This window comes from Bufo bufo, chromosome 1, assembly GCF_905171765.1.
Source record: "Bufo bufo chromosome 1, aBufBuf1.1, whole genome shotgun sequence".
Classification (NCBI taxonomy): Eukaryota; Metazoa; Chordata; class Amphibia; order Anura; family Bufonidae; genus Bufo; species Bufo bufo.
In genome coordinates, this window is record NC_053389.1 from 189,193,452 (window position 1) to 189,213,272 (window position 19,821).

At 45.4% G+C, this 19,821-nt stretch overlaps 1 protein-coding gene across 1 annotated transcript in view; it reads left to right on the plus strand.

The window, feature by feature from the left end:
• The window catches only part of POLD1 (DNA polymerase delta 1, catalytic subunit), a 186,046-nt gene that overhangs the window by 35,524 nt on the left and 130,701 nt on the right, over nt 1-19,821 (plus strand). Inside the window, exons 10-15 of the mRNA XM_040433632.1 lie at nt 796-900; nt 4,869-5,009; nt 6,126-6,236; nt 8,532-8,723; nt 15,244-15,332; nt 16,409-16,525. Of these exons, the coding sequence (XP_040289566.1) occupies nt 796-900; nt 4,869-5,009; nt 6,126-6,236; nt 8,532-8,723; nt 15,244-15,332; nt 16,409-16,525 (755 nt within the window). The remainder of the gene's footprint in view (nt 1-795; nt 901-4,868; nt 5,010-6,125; nt 6,237-8,531; nt 8,724-15,243; nt 15,333-16,408; nt 16,526-19,821) is intronic.

The window sequence follows — 19,821 nt, forward strand, 5'->3', positions numbered from 1 at the left end:
AGTAGCATTTAGTCACTAATGAGTTCCAGTAAAATAGCTTGATTATCTCCCTCATTGTAGGAAGCATGGCCGTGCACTAATATGACCATTTCAATTTGTGGCAAGAATAATGTATACGTGACATGCACCACATTTGTCATACATTTTTTACGCTTTTTGCGCCGCACAGCGGCTTACTGGGGAGCAGCATGGCTTAAGATTCGACAATGTTTGCAAAATTGTGTTAAAAGTTTGGCACAAAGTTAGTCAAAGTTAGTGTCTTCCGGAGTCAGCCGCGGTGATAAATCTGCTGCATCTTTAGTAGTGGAAAATGTGACAAAGTATAAACTGCAAGTGGTGCTCAGTCAATGGTCACACAATCAAGCTGGTGTACCCCTTATTTGGGGTTCTGCAGCAGGGAATATGTTGAGGCATGGTCACATTAGTCAATGGCGGACAGCAGTGATGAAAGCAGGTTCTGCCTTGTTACTAATGATGGCCACAACATCAGTTCTCAGGAGGGCTGGAGAGCGTCTTCTGCCATCATGTATAGTGCGGAGATGTCGTGGTGTGGGGCGCCCTTAATGAGGTTGTTCATATTTTTGGGGGGTTTAGGCGTTACCCCACTGCGTCATGTCAAATGGTTACTTGACGATAGTATATTAGCCCGGGTTAGTAAATTTGCCTCGTTTTTGTGGTGGTCCTGGGATTTTTACTCTGACTTGTGTTCGTGTGTCAACGTGAAGTTATTATTTTACATAGTCTTACTTTTCTCATTTGAGCAGCATAATGACCTTTTCTTTATTTCTCACTCAGGCCTGGGCTGAATTTGTGCGCATCATTGATCCAGATATTATAACTGGCTACAATATTCAGAATTTTGACTTGCCATACCTGATCAACAGAGCTCAGACCCTAAAGGTAACCTTTCTTTATCAGCACTTAATTCCACAATATTTCAGAATGTCCAGGTGGTGTTTTTTTGTTTTGTCTGGTTAGGTCCCATTTACATGGGCAGATTATAGGGCCACTTATCCAGTAACGAATGTTCCATAATTGTCCTGAGGAAAGGGTCATTTGTCAGGTGATTCGATCATCTGTCCTGCGTATAAAATCAACGTTTGTGGATGATTGCATGTAAATGCAGTTGAATATGCAAGCCCCCAATCATTGCCTTGTGTGGGTGCTCATATAAATGGGCCCTTAGTTAAAGGCTTTGTGCACTTTCACATTTTGATCCAGTGTAACTAAAATAAAAATGAAGCAGGTTTGCAATTAGCCTTAAAGTGGTTTTCCGAGACTTTAATACTAGTTGACCTATCCCCTGGAGGAGTATCTGATTGGTGGGGGTCCGACACTCGGGACCCCAGCCAATCAGCTGTTTTTCCTACCTGTGGTCTTCTCTCGGTTTTCTCCTAGGCCATGTAATATATGAACATGTCATCACTCGGCCTAGGAAAGCTCAGCCCTAATTAAGTGAATGGGGCTGAGTGGGATACCAAGCACAGCTACTATACAATGTATGGCGCTGTGCTTGGTGAGAAGGAAGAAGGCCGGGGGGCGTCAGTGCCTTCTCAAACAGCTGATTGGCAGGGGTGCCTAACCCCCACCGATCAGATACTGATAACCTATTTAGAGGATAGGTCATCAGTATAAAAATCTTTTAATAAAAATAAATTTGTTTGGGGGTGAAAACGTGTTTGGGCGCCATTTTAAATTTGGCTTAGGTTTTTCCAATGGGAAGGTCATGTGATATATCAGTCTCGACTAGAATTTACTCAGAAACACCCTTCAGTTTTGACCTATCTTTAACTGTTTAGGAGTTAAGTGAGGTCAAAGTTCCCTAAATTGCTTTTACGTATTCACACGTATTCTGTGTGTCCACCATTCTACCGGAAAAAGGAGGAGACTGGATTAAAGCTGCTTTAACAGCATGTTGTCTTCTATTTCCAGCAGGGAATGCATTTTTTAAGAGAAACGTGATCTGTTCCATAAACATTAGCAAATAGATTTTAATGATTTTTTTTTTTTTCTTTCTTTTTTTTTTTTTAGCTGGCAGATATAGCAAAGAAGGTGTGATTGTAAGACTTGCTATTATTTGAATTTTTTGCTTCAATAATAGGAGGCTTTTTTTTGTTTTGTTAAGCAGGTGGTAAAAGAATACTATTGTATGCAGTCTGTTTAATTCAGGGATGCTCAACCTTTGACCCTCCAGCTGTTGCAAAACTACAACTACCAACATGCCCGGGCAACCTATAGCTATTAGGGCATACTGGGAGTTGTAGTTTTGCAACAGCTGGAGGGCCGGAGGTTGGGCATCCCTGGTTAAAGGGGTTGTCCAGATTCAGAGCTGAACCCGGACATAACCATAATTTCACCCAGGCAGCCCCCCTGATGTTAGCATCGGAGCATTTCATGCTCCAATGTTCTCCCTTTCCCTGCACAGGATCGCGCAGGGAAAGGGCTCTTTTATTTACCATAACACACTGCTGGGCGGAGGCTTCCGCCCAGCAGTGTGCTCGGTGGCGTCACCGGCTCTTATGGGCCGGCTTTAGCGCTGCCCTAGCCATTTTACAGGCTAGGAAGCTCTAAATCCCGCCCATCAGTGCCGGTGACGTCACCGAAACTCTAGAAAATGCCTTTGTCCTGAGCGATGGGGAGCATCGGAGCATGAACTGCTCCGATGCTCAAGTCAGGGGGGCTGCCTGGGTGAAAATGGGGGTATATCCGGGTTCAGCTCAGAACCAGGACAACCCCTTTAAATGAATCCTCCTGTTACTTTCAATTGATTTTTTTGGTCGGATGGTAATGAAAGCATCCTATGTGTTTATGCAGTAGGCCAGACCTCAGTGCTTTCCTATTCAGTTAAAAAAAAAAAAATGGACAGGAAGTCAATCTAGACAAGATGTGTGTATTTTGGTATGCTTTTTACTGTAAAACCCTATGTATCTGTTAAATACTGGTTTAAAAAAAAAAATATATATATATATATATATATATATATATATATATACTGCTCAAAAAAATAAAGGGAACACTTAAACAACACAATGTAACTCCAAGTCAATCACACTTCTGTGAAATCAAACTGTCCACTTAGGAAGCAACACTGAGTGACAATCAATTTCACATGCTGTTGTGCAAATGGGATAGACAACAGGTGGAAATTATAGGCAATTAGCAAGACACCCCCAATAAAGAAGTGGTTCTGCAGGTGGTGACCACAGACACTTCTCAGTTCCTATGCTTCCTGGCTGATGTTTTGGTCACTTTTGAATGCTGGCGGTGCTTTCACTCTAGTGGTAGCATGAGACGGAGTCTACAACCGACACAAGTGGCTCAGGTAGTGCAGCTTATCCAGGATGGCACATCAATGCGAGCTGTGGCAAGAAGGTTTGCTGTGTCTGTCAGCGTAGTGTCCAGAGCATGGAGGCGCTACCAGGAGACAGGCCAGTACATCAGGAGACGTGGAGGAGGCCGTAGGAGGGCAACAACCCAGCAGCAGGACCGCTACCTCCGCCTTTGTGCAAGGAGGAACAGGAGGAGCACTGCCAGAGCCCTGCAAAATGACCTCCAGCAGGCCACAGAAGTGCATGTGTCTGCTCAAACGGTCAGAAACAGACTCCATGAGGGTGATATGAGGGCCTGACGTCCACAGGTGGGGGTTGTGCTTACAGCCCAACACCATGCAGGACGTTTGGCATTTGCCAGAGAGCACCAAGATTGGCAAATTCGCCACTGGCGCCCTGTGCTCTTCACAGATGAAAGCAGGTTCACACTGAGCACATGTGACAGACGTGACAGAGTCTGGAGACGCCGTGGAGAACGTTCTGCTGCCTGCAACATCCTCCAGCATGACTGGTTTGGCATTGGGTCAGTAATGGTGTGGAGTGGCATTTCTTTGGAGGGCCGCACAGCCCTCCATGTGCTCGCCAGAGGTAGCCTGACTGCCATTAGGTACCGAGATGAGATCCTCAGACCCCTTGTGAGACCATATGCTGGTGCGGTTGGCCCTGGGTTCCTCCTAATGCAAGACAATGCTAGACCTCATGTGGCTGGAGTGTGTCAGCAGTTCCTGCAAGACGAAGGCATTGATGCTATGGACTGGCCCGCCCGTTCCCCAGACCTGAATCCAATTGAGCACATCTGGGACATCATGTCTCGCTCTATCCACCAACGTCACGTTGCACCACAGACTGTCCAGGAGTTGGCAGATACTTTAGTACAGGTCTGGGAGGAGATCCCTCAGGAGACCGTCCGCCACCTCATCAGGAGCATGCACAGGCGTTGTAGGGAGGTCATACAGGCACGTAGAGGCCACACACACTACTGAGCCTCATTTTGACTTGTTTTAAGGGCATTACATCAAAGTTGGATCATCCTGTAGTGTGTTTTTCCACTTTAATTTTTAATGTGACTCCAAATCCAGACCTCCATGGGTTAAAAAATTTGATTTCCATTTAAAAATTTTGTGTGATTTTGTTGTCAGCACATTCAACTATGTAAAGAACAAAGTATTTCAGAAGAATATTTAATTAACTCAGATCTAGGATGTGTTATTTTTGTGTTCCCTTTATTTTTTTGAGCAGTGTGTATGTGTGTGTGTGTATATATATATATATATATATATATATATATATATTATATATTATAATAATGGAAAATAGAAAACTTAATGTGAAAGAGGCCAAAAGAAGTATAATTCGGGATCAGTTGGCACAAGGTTTGTTCATAGTCTGGTACCATGGATAAGCTTTGGTCTGCATGGGAGCTGTAGACACAAGATTATCTGCAAAATTTGCTTCTTAATTAGTTTTGAATGCATTGGGACAATAAATAAATGTTTGTAATGTGGGCAAATGCTGATTGAATTTTTTCTCTCAATGAAGGTGGGCAGTTTTCCTCTCCTCGGGAGAATGAGAAACATGAGGTCTGTGATCCGAGACTCCTCCTTCCAGTCCAAACAGATGGGGAGACGAGAGAACAAAGTCATCAATACCGAGGGCAGAGTTCAGTTTGACCTTCTTCAGGTATTTTTTGGGCACCCTGTGGCGCTACTCCTTCAGTTACGATTGAAAGTATTAACCTGTCTGAAAAAGCATATGAAAAAATAAAATAGTGACTACTCATGGGTTACTACAGATAATAGTCCAAGATCATGGTGGCAGATTCCCTTTGCAGGACAACTCCTTTATCATATATTTGTGAGCTGTATTAATCTACACATAAAACTGCATGTACTATTTCCCAACATATAAGTGCTCCGTGCCATGTTTGATCAGTTGTGATCTTTGTGTGACCATTTTTATTCTCCAACCCACTGCTGTCACTGATGGAATAATTGGTCAATTTCCATGTAATCGGGAATAGTAGCTTGCTAGGATTTCTGGACCATTTGGTGCCAGACTCGGGGACTCCTTTTTACTGTTTTTAACCATTAATCTATATTATAAAAATCAATGTGCTTTGGACACCAAATTTGGCACATAGGTACATCGGGTGTTTCCATAAAGGTCTCTGCTCTCTAGAACATACGGTTCTTGAGATATTCCCCAAAAATGCAAATATGGCGCCATCACATGATCCGTAATGGCAAATAAAAGCTTGCAACTCCTTCACTCATATCCTGACATACGCAGTGTCACGTGACCATTATTAGCCAATAGAAGCTCACAGCTCCTACACTCATCCTGTCTACACACTGTCACATGACCATTATTAGCTCGCAGTTTCTTTAGTCTTCGCCTCACTGACATATACACAGTTTTACACCAGGTTTCCACAGCAACTGTTTTGTTTTTTTTCTTCTTCACTGTTATAGGTCACTGTTGAAGGAGCAGGGTGCTGTTGAGGTCATTATTAAAAGGGTTGGGGGCTGTGGAGGTCATTGTTAAGGGGGCAGCTTGCCCTGGAGGTCACGGTTATGGGGGACAGTTAAAAATAAAATAAACAATGTCTAACACCTCGGTTGTATAGGGCTACTAGTGATTTTCCCGTGAGAAAAAAACAAGGGCATGGATTGGCCTCCTGGACAGCCTTGGAGCAAATCCAATAAACACATAGAACAACACTTCATATTCGGGCAGCACTGGGTAGTTTTTGCATAAAAATCAATATTTGGTACATATTTTAAATTTTAATTTCAGGTTCTTCTGCGAGATTACAAGCTGCGGTCCTACACCTTGAATGCTGTTAGTTTTCACTTTTTACAAGAACAGAAGGAGGATGTGCAGCATTCCATCATTACTGACCTGCAGGTACCTCTTCATTGTCACGTTATAGGTCCCAGAAACCTGCAGAATAGGCACATAATGTGCCATTAGACTCCTTAGTGATTATTTCTTCCCATCCATGTGGATATGGTATATACATTTAACTCAATAATAAAACCATATGCAGTCATCTCCTGATCTCCCCCTAGTGGTGGCTGCAGGCACCCTGATTTTATCACTAGGATGTCACTTTATAATTAGCAAGGTCTGTCTTTAGGTATCTGCTCCAATCCGGAGATTGAAAGGGTCTCAGTGCTGATTTAGGATTGCATTCCTTTGACGGTCTATCCTGCACAGCAGTGCTACCAGCTACCCACCGTGCAGGGAGCTGAGGCGCACTTCCAGCCAGGTGAATTAGGCCGCACTTCCAGCCAGGTGAATTAGGCCGCACTTCCAGCCAGGTGAATTAGGCCGCACTTCCAGCCAGGTGAATTAGGCCGCACTTCCAGCCAGGTGAATTAGGCCGCACTTCCAGCCAGGTGAATTAGGCCGCACTTCCAGCCAGGTGAATTAGGCCGCACTTCCAGCCAGGTGAATTAGGCCGCACTTCCAGCCAGGTGAATTAGGCCGCACTTCCAGCCAGGTGAATTAGGCCGCACTTCCAGCCAGGTGAATTAGGCCGCACTTCCAGCCAGGTGAATTAGGCCGCACTTCCAGCCAGGTGAATTAGGCCGCACTTCCAGCCAGGTGAATTAGGCCGCACTTCCAGCCAGGTGAATTAGGCCGCACTTCCAGCCAGGTGAATTAGGCCGCACTTCCAGCCAGGTGAATTAGGCCGCACTTCCAGCCAGGTGAATTAGGCCGCACTTCCAGCCAGGTGAATTAGGCCGCACTTCCAGCCAGGTGAATTAGGCCGCACTTCCAGCCAGGTGAATTAGACCATGCTGCCGTTCCCTGTGCAGCGGGGTGGCCAGGCGTAAAGTGCAGGGAAAGCTTTGAAGGGGATGCAGTGCTAAATCATCCCTCACTGTGTCCTCTTCATTCTCAGCATTGATTAAGGTCCCAGAGGGTGATTGCATATGCTAGAGAAATGGATGTTCATGACCTATAGTCAGGATAGGTCATCAATATCAGATTGTTGGGGGTCCGACATCTGGCATTCCCACTGAGCAGCTGTTTTGGGCAGCCACGGTGCCGGAAGCAAACAGTGTACGGACTGGCGCAGAAGGCTCCTTACATTGTGTAGTTTCCGGCATGCTGAAGATCAGCACCTATTCTCTTGAATGTGAGCTAAGATGTAGTGTCCTGAGAGTGCACGGTGTCGGACCTCCACTGATCTGATATTGACTACGTAGGTCATCATGATACCAAAATTTAGATTTGAGTTCAATACCATAAAAAAGTATTGCGATACTCAATACCACGTTTATATATAAAATAAAAAAAATAAAAAGCTGCGTTCATTCCTCATTTTATCGAATGTCTGGCCCATAATCGAACAGTCCTATCCTATTTTTTGGGGGGACAAGATGACTAAAGAAATAGCGAATAGCGCTTTTTTTTTTTTTCTGTTAAGGCATTCACCGCATAGGAGATTTTTATTTTATTTTATATTTTATTGTTTATTTATTGTTTATATATTTTATATGTAAAATTGGGAAAAGGGGCGATTTCACTGCTGGACCTCCGAACTCAACTGCCACTGCACCACCAATGAAGAGGGCGGAGGGGACCCCGTGGGCACTGCGCCACTAATGACTTTAATACTGGGGTGGGGTGGGGGGGCGCACTGCACCTCCAATGTTTTTAATACTGCGGGGTGCCGTACAGATGCAGGAGGCGGGTGCCGACACCCAACCTCTATGACAGGGAGCTGCGATCAGTGACAGTTAACCCCTCAGGTGCGGCACAGCCCCTTCCCTCCTCCGCCCCTCTTTCCACTTATTGGTGGCAGCAGCAGTACAGCGGGGAGGGAGGGACTGCCTCCTTCCCCCCTGTGCTGCTGAGGGAACATGGCACGCACTAAGAGTAGCTTGTACCATGTTCTGTGATACTAGTATCGGTAAAAGGCAAATCCCGGTATCAAATTGATATCGGTACAAAAGTATTGATAATTTGATACCCGGTGCAACCCTAATCTGTAGCCCGGAGAGCCTCTTTAATTCTATGGGCACATAAAGGTTAGCAGATAAGCATAATGGTAGGTTTTATTAACCAGTATTTCATGTGCTGATAATCACACTGTTTAACTCCTGCCCCCCAAGTTACTGTGTCTCCCATAACTATCACAAATCTTTTTTTAAACCAATTTGTATAAACTTTGCTTCTTGATTTTGACAGAATGGGAACGAGCAGACCCGCCGTCGACTTGCTGTGTATTGCTTGAAGGATGCCTATTTGCCGCTGCGCCTTTTGGAGAAGCTCATGTGTGTTATTAATTACATGGAGATGGCTCGTGTGACCGGTGTGCCTCTTAACTACTTGTTATTACGTGGGCAGCAAATTAAGGTTGTGTCGCAGCTTCTAAGACAGGTAACTACAGGACGCAGGTCATTAGTTCTATACTGGAAGGAGGTGATGAATGCACCAGGCACACCACGGTTTAGCAGTTTTGGTACAATAGCGTCTTCAAGGAAGTATTGTCATGTGAGACATTCATGGCATATCCATAAGAGATAGTCACACATGGCAGATTCATTGCAGAAATGTATCTGCTTGGAAAATCTGCTCTGCGCATGTGAATGCAGTGTTTTCTGCACGTTCCATTCCAATGAATGGGACACTTGCAAACATTTTTACAACAAATCTGCCACATGTGAACTTAATGTCTGATAGGCTGAGAACTCTAGAGGGAAGTAGAGACGGTAAAGAAAAAGCTGTGGTTCTCTTCACTGTAAGGGCTTCTGTCACCCCCCAAACACCAATTTTCAGTTTTTGACTTAATATATTTGCTAATGTTTACAGATTCGATATATACCCCTCTTACCTCAGGCTGTGGTCATTTCAGTAAAAATCGGACTTTAGTGATATGTAAATTTCTTCACTACCAGCAAGTTGGGCGGACTTGCTGGTAGCCGCCGCATCCTCTGTCTGAAAAAACGCCCCCTCCTCCACTTGATTGACAGGGCCAGCGAGCGCTCTCATGCTCCAGCTGGTCCTGCCTGCAGCTCAAATCCCGCACCTGCGCCATACCGGTCGTCATTCGGCGCAGGCGCTCTGAGAGAAGGACCCTTGCTTGGCTGCTCCTTCCTCAGTGCGCCTGCGCCGATGACGTCAGCCCTACACCCGGAAGAAGTCTTCTCTTCCGGGTGTAGGGCTGACGTCATCGGCGCAGGCGCACTGAGGAAGGATCAGCCGTCCTTCTCTGAGCGCCAGCGCCGAATGACGACCGGTACGGCGCAGGTGCGGGATTTGAGCTGCAGGCTGGACCAGCTGGAGCATGAGAGCGCTCGCTGGCCCTGTCAATCAAGTGGAGGAGGGGGCGTTTTTTCAGACAGAGGATGCGGCGGCTACCAGCAAGTCCGCCCAACTTGCTGGTAGTGAAGAAATTTACATATCACTAAAGTCCGATTTTTACTGAAATGACCACAGCCTGAGGTAAGAGGGGTATATATCGAATCTGTAAACATTAGCAAATATATTAAGTCAAAAACTGAAAATTGGTGTTTGGGGGGGGGGTGACAGAATTTTTCTAAGTACTTTTTATTTTTTGTCTAGTGTACAGTTTTTCAATTTTGAGCGTGGCATGGTTGTTGGTGCCAGACGGGCCGGTCTGAGTATTTCACAATCTGCTCAGTTACTGGGATTTTCACGCACAACCATTTCTAGGGTTTACAAAGAATGGTGTGAAAAGGGAAAAACATCTAGTATGCGGCAGTCCTGTGGGCAAAAATGCCTTGTGGATGCTAGAGGTCAGAGGAGAATGGGCCGACTGATTCAAGCTGATAGAAGAGCAACGCTGACTGAAATAACCACTCGTTACAACCGAGGTATGCAGCAAAGCATTTGTGAAGCCACAACACGCACAATCTTGAGGCGGATGGCCTACAACAGCAGAAGACCCCACCGGGTACCACTCATCTCCACTACAAATAGGAAAAAGAGGCTACAGTTTGCACGAGCTCACCAAAATTGGACTGTTGAAGACTGGAAAAATGTTGCCTGGTCTGATGAGTCTCGATTTCTGTTGAGACATTCAAATGGTAGAATCCGAATTTGACGTAAACAGAATGAGAACATGTATCCATCCTCTGATGGCTACTTCCAGCAGGATAATGCACCATGTCACAAAGCTCAAATCATTTCAAATTGGTTTCTTGAACATGACAATGAGTTCACTGTACTAAAATGGCCCCCACAGTCACCAGATCTCAACCCAATAGAGCATCTTTGGGACGTGGTGGAACGGGAGCTTCGTGCCCTGGATGTGCATCCCTCAAATCTCCATCAACTGCAAGATGCTATCCTATCAATATGGGCCAACATTTCTAAAGAATGCTATCAGCACCTTGTTGAATCAATGCCACGTAGAATTAAGGCAGTTCTGAAGGCAAAAGGGGGTCCAACACCGTATTAGTATGGTGTTCCTAATAATTCTTTAGGTGAGTGTATACACACATAGCCCAGATCTTGGGGATGTGGGATAGTGAAAAGAAGACAGGAAAGTCATAAACAAAGGGATTAAAGTGGAATTATTATTTTATTTTTATTGATCTTGATGTGTAGCCTTTTGAGCTGGTGACAGTGCTTATGAACGGTCAGGAGTTTGGGATGAGCACTGTACATCGAACTGTCAGAGCAACAACCTGAAGGTTCGGTGTGAAATTGAAAGCAAGATACTCTGCAGATTGACTGAAACTTAACGCTGTAAACTGATGTTTTTGTTTAATAAAAACTAATTGAAAAGAAAATATTTCTAGCCCAAAATAAGTAAAATGCAATCATAAAAAACGAAATTGCCAACAAAGCTGTTTATACCCTTTAACTTCCCAGGACGAGAATGCTTGTCCTAAATGGGCGGTACTATGTGCACCAGGACGAGCATTCTCGTTCTGTGATCCTTCCTATCCCCCATGTGCGGTGCCGAGATCAGCGGCAGGAATCCGTCTGTTACTGACAGTCGGATCCCTGCTGCATCCACCAGCATAGGTGATAACGCCGATGCCGGTGGTTCAACCCCTCATATGCATATGGGAGGTTTGCGCTCCCTCTCCTTAGCCATCGGATCCCTGGCCTGCGCTATCGGGGACCCGATGGTTGCCTGCCAGCTAGCTATGTAAGCCCAGGAGATCCAGCCTGAGGGTTCGGTCTCCTAGGCAACTGTTACTGTGTTAGGGTCCATTCACACGTCCGTAGTGCATTGAAGATCCGCAATACATTCGGCCGGCACCCCCATAGAACTACCTGTTCTTGTCCGCAATTGCGAAACATGCGGAAGATCTGCCCGCGCTCTGGCAATGCGGATGCGGAGAGCACATAGTGTGCTCTCCACATCCATTCCGTCCCCATAGAGACTGAATGGATCCGCACCCGTTCCGCAATTTGCGGAACGGATGTGGACCAATTATACGGATGTGTGAATGGAGCCTAAGACGCTGGCAGTTCAATTCAGAACAATAAAGAATGTATGTAATAGCAAGCGATCAAAAAGTCATACGCACCCCAAAATAAAAAAAAGCTATTTTTTGTTACCTTACCTCACAAAAAGTGTAATATAGAGGAACCAAAATTCATATGTACCCTAAAATAGTACCAACAAAACTGCCACCTCATCCCGTAGTTTCCAAAATGGGGTCATTTTTTTTGGAGTTTCTACTCTAGGGGTGCATCACGGGGTCTTCAAATGTGACATGGCAGCTTAAAATTATCCCAATGAAATTTGCTTTTCAAAAACCATATGACGTTCCTTTCCTTCTGCGCAATGCCATGTGCCCATACAGCAGTTTACGACCACATATGGAGTGTTTCTGTAAACTACAGAATCAGGGCAATAAATATTGAGTTTTGTTTGGCTGTTAACCCTTGCTTTGTTAGTGGAAAAAATTTATTAAAATGGAAATTCTGCCAAAAAAGTGACATTCTGAAATTTCATCTCCGTTTTCCATTAATTCTTGTGGAACACCTAAGGCTGGGTTCACACAGGCGTTGCGGGTGAGGTGCGGGAACAGATACGAGTGCGTTGTGGGAAAATGCGCAATTTTTTCCCCCCCGAGTGCAAAGCGTTTTAATGCGTTTTGCACGCGCGTGAGAAAAATCGGCATCTTTGGTACCGATACCCGAACCCGGACTTTACAGAAGTTCGGGTTTGGGTTAGGTGTTGTGTATATTTTATTATTTTCCTTTATAACATGGTTATAAGGGAAAATAATAGCATTCTTAATACAGAATGCTAAGTAAATTAGGGATGGAGGGGTTAAAAAAAAAATATATATTTAACTCGCCTCATCCAAAATAATAATAATAATTTAACTCACCTCATCCATTTGTTCGCGCAGCCCGGCTTCTCTTCTGTCTTCTTCTTTGATGATCTGTGAGGAAAAGGACCTGTGGTGACGTCACTGCACCACAGGTCCTTTTCCTCACAGATCATCAAAGAAGAAGACAGAAGAGAAGCCGGGCTGCGCGAACAAATGGATGAGGTGAGTTAAATTATTATTATTTTTTTAACTCCTCCATCCCTAATTTACTCAGCATTGTGTATTAAGAATGCTATTATTTTCCCTTATAACCATGTTATAAGGGAATATAATGATTGGGTCCCGATCGTCTCCTAGCAACCATGGGTGAAAATCGCACCTCATCCGCACTTGCTTGTGGATGCTTGCGATTTTCACGCAGCACCATTCACTTCTATAGGGCCTGCGTTGCGTCAAAAACGCAGAATATAGAGCATGCTGCGATTGTCACGCAACGCACAAGTGATGCGTGAAAATCACCGCTCATGTGCACAGCCCCATAGAAATGAATGGGTCCGGATTCATTGCGGGTGCAGTGCGATCACCTCACGCATTGCACCCGTGCGCAGAAATCTTGCCCGTGTGAAAGAGGCCTAAAGGGTTGACAAAGTTTGTAACATCAGTTTTGAATACCTTGAGGGGGTGTCGTTTCTAAAATGGTGTCATTTTTGGGTGGTTTCTATTATGTAAGCCTCACAAAGTGACTTCAGACCTGAACTGGTCCTTAAAAAGTGGGTTTTGGAAATTTTCAGAAAAATTTCAAGATTTGCTTCTAAGCCTTCTAACGTCCCCAAAAAAATAAAATGGCATTCACAAAATGATCCAAACGTGAAGTAGACATATGGGGAATGTAACGTAATAACTATTTTTGGAGGTATTACTATCTATTATAAAAGTAAAGAAATTAAAATTTGGAAATGTATTTGGTATTTTTTTTTTTTATAAATAAAAATGACATTTTTTGATTCAATTTTACCACTGTCCTGAAGTACAATATGTGGCGAGAAAACAAGCTCAGAATGGCCTGGATAAGTAAAAGCACTTTAATGTTGTTACCACATAAAGTGACACTGGTCAGATTTGCTAAAAATGGACTCGTCCTTAAGGTGAAAAATGGCTGGGTCCTTATGGGGTTAATTGTAGATTTGAAATGTTCTGTTTTCTGTATCTCTTATAAACTACAATGGAGAAGGCTGTAGGTATATTTCTGGAGTCAAGCAGTGGACCCCATTCCCCCTTTAGGTAGCAGACCTACTGTTGGTATCAACTTGTTTTCCCAGATATAAATACCTGTTATGTGTTTTGGGGGGCGAGAGTTGATGACTTCAGGTTTCTTTACAGTTTTTGTAAGCGGGGGCATATAGATGATAACCACTCTTTAACTTTCTTGCATGACTTCATCATCTTAGAAATGGATACATAATGATTAACCACAAATATCATTCAGATACTGTAGAGAATATCAGAATGTCTGTTGCCGAGATCTATGAGTTACTTGACCGTCTTACTTATTAAAGGGGTATTCCAGTCATGACATATTTCACTAGGATATATAACCGACCTTATCATCTGACTACAGCAGGAGATGAGTGGGCTGGTCTTGTGAGGAGCAGTGACTAATTCATGTAGAGAAGTTGTTTTGATGATTCATGCTCTAAAGGGCCCTTTACACAGGCCAATAAAGCTAAAGATAATCGCCATTATCTGGCAGTGTAAATGTACCGGCGATTCCCCAATGAACAAGTGGAACTCCCGTTCATCGGGTAATCCGATAGTTTGTGCATACACAAAAATCGTTGTTTGCCGGCAACAAATCATTCTGTGTAATCTACTGCCGGGAAACGAGTCAGTATGGCGACGAGCGATGGCATTATGCGATCACTACTCCCCATACTCTGGAGGAGATCGCTTCATGTACCGGTCTCAACCACCAGCGAGCAGCAGATTGTTGAGAAGGAACGCTTCCATCTCAGCAATCTGCTGCTCTGTCATCCCATGTCAAGGGACCTTTCCTTAAAGGGGTTGTCCGGGTTCAGAGCTGAACCCAGACATCCCTCCATCTTCACCCCAGCAGCCCCCCTGACTTGAGCATCGGAGCTGTTCATGTTCGAATGCTCTCCTTTGCCCTGCGCTAAATCGCGCAGGGCAAAGGCATTTTTTGGAGATCTGGTGACGTCCCGGGGCTCTCCATGGGGCTGCCAGGAAGCCCGGTGACGTCACCGGCACTGATGGGCGGGATTTAGAGTTGCCCTAGCCAGTAAAACGGCTAGGGCAGCGCTAAAGGCCGCCCATCATAGCCGGTGACGTCACCGAACACACTGCCGGGCGGAAGTTTCCACCTGGCAGTGTGTTATTGAAAACAAGAGAGGCCTTGCCCTGCGCGATTTAGTGCAGGGCAAGGGAGCGCATCGGAGCATGAGATGCTCCGATGCTAGCCTCAGGGGGGCTGCCTGGGTGAAAATAAGGGTATGTCCGGGTTCACCTCTGAGCCCGGACAACCACTTTAACTACCCCTCCGCAAATATAATAAAATATTTTTTCGGATTTTGTATAGCATTTTTATATTAAAACTGTTTTTGGTTATTATTACTCTATAGGCTATGAAGCAAAATCTGGTAATGCCAGTGGTGAAATCAGAGGGAGGCGAGGACTACACAGGTGCCACCGTTATTGAACCCGTCAAAGGGTGAGTAAACATTTTTGTACAAAGATGAGTGGGCACTCTTATATCTGGACACACACAGGTTTAGTGTAATATCACCATCTATGTTTATTAATGCATATAGCAATAAGATACAGAAAATATAAACATATGTATAATACAATATCCGTATTGATCTCTCCAAAAATGGGGTTAAAATAAGCAAGACGTCATATTAACCCCATTTTTGGAGAGATCAATACGGATATTGTATTATACATATGTTTATATTTTCTGTATCTTATTGCTATATGCATTAATAAACATAGATGGTGATATTACACTAAACCTGTGTGTGTCCAGATATAAGAGTGCCCACTCATCTTCTTTGTACAAATTTATGGTGATCAGAGTGCGACATCAGTTTGGAGCACCTTGCTAGCCCCAATCAGAGGAAGAGCCGTCCTATATCCTCCCTTCCAGATTGAGTAAACATTTTGTAATGTTATTCACCGAAGCATCTCCGCTTTCAACTACTGAATGTCCTATAGCGGTTGTTCTGGCATACTCTCCCGGCCTGACATGCGTCAAGGAGATAAGCTACTGGATGCTAGTGGCAGCCATACGATGTTAAGCAAGTATCATCCATGGGTCCTGTTTGGGCGTTCCACAGTTGGAAAAATATGACTGCTTTTCTCCAAACATAGCACTAGACTTGTCCACGGGTTGTTTGTGGTATTGGAGCTCAGCCTCCTTTACTTCAGTGTAGCTAAGCTGCAATACCAGACACATCCATGGGCAGGTGTGGTGCTGTTTCTTGAAGAAGGCTGCCATGTTTTTCTAAATCTGGACAATCCCTTTAATGACTCATGCACAATACATTCTGGGAGTCAGATGCTTTGATAACTGTGAACAGCATACAATTGCATCTCTCGTGGTTTTGCAGATATCACATCAGGATAGTATTTCCTGTCATTTCCTTTTAGTCTGAACTTGTGCGAGTTTTTGGAAGTGGAGTCATGATCTAGTTTGTAATATGAAGAGGGACTAGATTGCTCCACGAGCGTTCTCATATATTTACTGTCCTGTGTAATGTATTGACCTGTTGCATTTTGTTGCAGGTATTATGCTGTGCCTATTGCCACTCTAGATTTTTCATCGCTGTATCCATCTATAATGATGGCTCACAATCTCTGCTATACCACTCTGCTACAGTCTGGAGCCGTCGATAAACATGGGTGACTATTTCTTTTATTTTTTGTTTAATTTATTTTTACACACATAACAAACTGTAAAATATTGAAACTAGAGTAACTTAAGCAGTATGTGTACTTTTGACATAAAGGAGAATGAAAAAAGGAGACAAAGTGAAAAGAAAAAAGTTTGCAGGAGGGAAAAATGTGTGGTTTCATTTTCCAGTCAGTGACTGACAGTTACACTGGATATAAAAAGTCTACACACCCCTGGTAAAATGTCAGGTTTCTGTGCTGTAAAAAAAAATGAGACAAAGATAAATCATTTCAGAACTTTTTCCACCTTTTAATGTGACCTATAAACTGTACAACTCAATTGAAAACAAACTGAAATCTTTTAGGTGGAGGGAAGAAAACAAAAAAACCCTAAAATAATGTGGTTGCATAAGTGTGCACACCCTCTTATAACTGGTGATGTAGCTGTGTTCAGAATTAAGCAATCAAACATTGAAAATCATGTTAAATAGGAGTCAGCATACACCTGCCATCATTTAACCCCTGAACGACCCAGAACGAGAATGCTCTTCCTAAATCGCCGGCATTTAGAGCTAGAGGACGAGCGTTCTCGTCCTGCAGTCGTTCCCCCCCCGCGCATGCGGTGCCGCGATCAGCGGCAGAGATTTGGCTGTTACTGACAGCCGGATCTCTGCTGCATCCACCAGCATCGGCGATAACGCCGATGCCGGTTGATTAATTCCTCATATGCCGCGATCAGCGCTCACCGCGGCATATGGGAGGTTTGCGCTCCCTCACCTCATCCATCGGTCCCTGTGCTGCTGTGGCGGGGACTCGATGGTTGCCATGGCAGCCCCAAACCAAGCATGTACGGAGGCCTAAGAGGCCCAGCCCCCAGGCTGGGTCTCCTAGGCAACTGTTAGGGTCTTGAACTAACAGTTCAATATAGCACAATACAGATGTATCGTGCTGCATTGAAACAGGGATCAGACCCTGTAATGTTGAAGTCCCAGAGTGGGACAAATAATAAAGTGAAAAAATAATAATAAAATGTCCTTTTCCAAAAATAAAGTGAAAAAATGTGGGAAAAGACATATAGACATATTAGGTATCGTCGCGTCCGTATCGACCAGCTCTATAAACGTATCACATGACCTAACCCCTCATATGAACACCATAAAAAATAAAAACTGTGCTAAATAAACAATTTTTTTGACACCTTACATCACAAAAAGTACAACAGCAAGCGATCAAAAAGGCGTATGCCCACCAAAATAGTACCAATCTAACCGTCACCTCATCCCGCAATAAATGAGCCCCTACCTGAGATAATCGCCCCAAAAAAATTAAAAAAAATATGGCTCAGGCTACTTTCACACTAGCGTTCGGGGCTCCGCTTGTGAGCTCCGTTTGAAGGCTCTCACAAGCGGCCCCGAACGCATCCGTCCAGTCCTAATGCATTCTGAGTGGAGGCGGATCCGCTCAGAATGCATCAGTTTGGCACCGTTTGTCCTCCGCTCCGCTCAGCAGGCAGACGCAAACGGATCCGTCCAGACTTACAATGTAAGTCAATGGGGACGGATCCGTTTGAAGTTGACACAATATGGCTCAATTTTCAAACTGATCCGTCCCCCATTGACTTTCAATGTAAAGTCAAAACGGATCCGTTTGCATTATCATGAAGAAAAAAAAAATATATATATATTTTTTTGTTCATTATAATGCAAACGGATCCGTTCTGATCGGATCTAAGCGTTTGCATTATAGGAGCGGATCCGTCTGTGCAGATACCAGACGGACCCGCTCTGAACGCAAGTGTGAAAGTAGCCTCAGAGTATGGAGACACTAAAACATCATTTCTCGCCCAATTCCTTGGGGGACACAGGAAACCTTGGGTATAGCTCATCTCCATAGGAGGCGTGACACTAAGTGAAAGACTGTTAAGCCCCTCCTCCAGCAGCTATACCCTCAGCCTGGAGCGAGCGACTACCAGTTTTTTGCTTAGTGTCAAGGAGGCAAGACACACACTTTTTTCCTTTTTTCAACAGGGACAACAGAGTCGCAAAGACCTCTCTGTTTTCCCGGGGTTGAGCTGCGCCAGTGCCGGCTTTCCGCACTGCTGCCTCCCCCACAGAAGAAAAGGAGGACCAGGGCAGCCCAGCTCCCCTGCATCCCGCCAGCACAAGGGTCGCCCGCCTGCAAGCCCCTCTCCAGCTTCCTGCCACTTCGGTGCCAGTGGCTGAAGGGGCGTCCCTGCTGGATGGACTGAGGGTGAAAACGTTGACTGGTGAGGTGGCTATGCAGCCGTTCCAACCCCCCCCCCCCCCCCCCCCCGATAGGGTTTTAACTTCTGTGTTCCCTCTGCCTAGCCTTGTCACATTACAAGGCTTACTGTCGGCTTCCCCCCCTTGTGTGTGGAGCAGGACGGAGCGGTGCTCGTGGGGGAGGGTTTACTGCACAAGTTTACCTCAGGTGCTGCGGCCTTGTGGGGCCGCCTTTTGTTATCTCGGCCAGTGCTGCCGCTGTGTTCAGCTGCCGGCTGACTTCTCTTGTGTGTGTCATTCGCCGCCGGTGTATAAGGAGGTCGTCGGGGGGCAATATTTTCTCGCGGCATATTTGTTTGAACTCCTGTACATGTTAGACATTCAGTCGGGAGGGCGGACGTCTTTCTTCCCGCTCCTCGCTGGCCCCGCCTCCTCTTCGTGCCTGCTCTCAGGACGGATCGTTTTTACCTCAGGTTTTACCTCAGGTGTTGCCGCTGCTGTTGTCGTCCGCTCCCACTGTGACCTGGTAGGACTGTTGACCCTTTCTAGCTCTGCAGCCCTCTAGCCTGGACGCTTTTATATTACTTCAGCCAACATGTCTGACCCCTCAGCGCCGGCCGGTCCTTGGTATCACACCTGCACCGCATGTAAGGCGCCCCTCCCTCAAGGGCAGCCTGACCCGCATTGCTCGGCTTGCAAAGCCCCATTACAGGGTCCGCCATCTGTTGTGTCACCCCCTGGCCTATTGGATCCCCCTGACTGGGCTAGATCCCTTTCCCAGGCTGTGGTCAGCCTCTCTAACGTTGTGGGCCGCCTTGCAGAGGTATTGCCCTTATCGCAGCCGGATATTTCCCCTGCTGGGCCCTCCGGGTCCGCTATCTTAGCTGACCCGTCTGAGTCCCTCTCTCCAGGCGACACCTCCAGAGCCCGTCAACCCCAGAAGCGGTCTAGGGCGGAGCGCCTATCGTCCTCGGATGCTTCAGTATCACCCCCAGGGTGCGCTCTCAGTCGGGCCCTTCCTCGATACAGGATATGCCCTCTGAAGGGGAACTAGTTGATTCA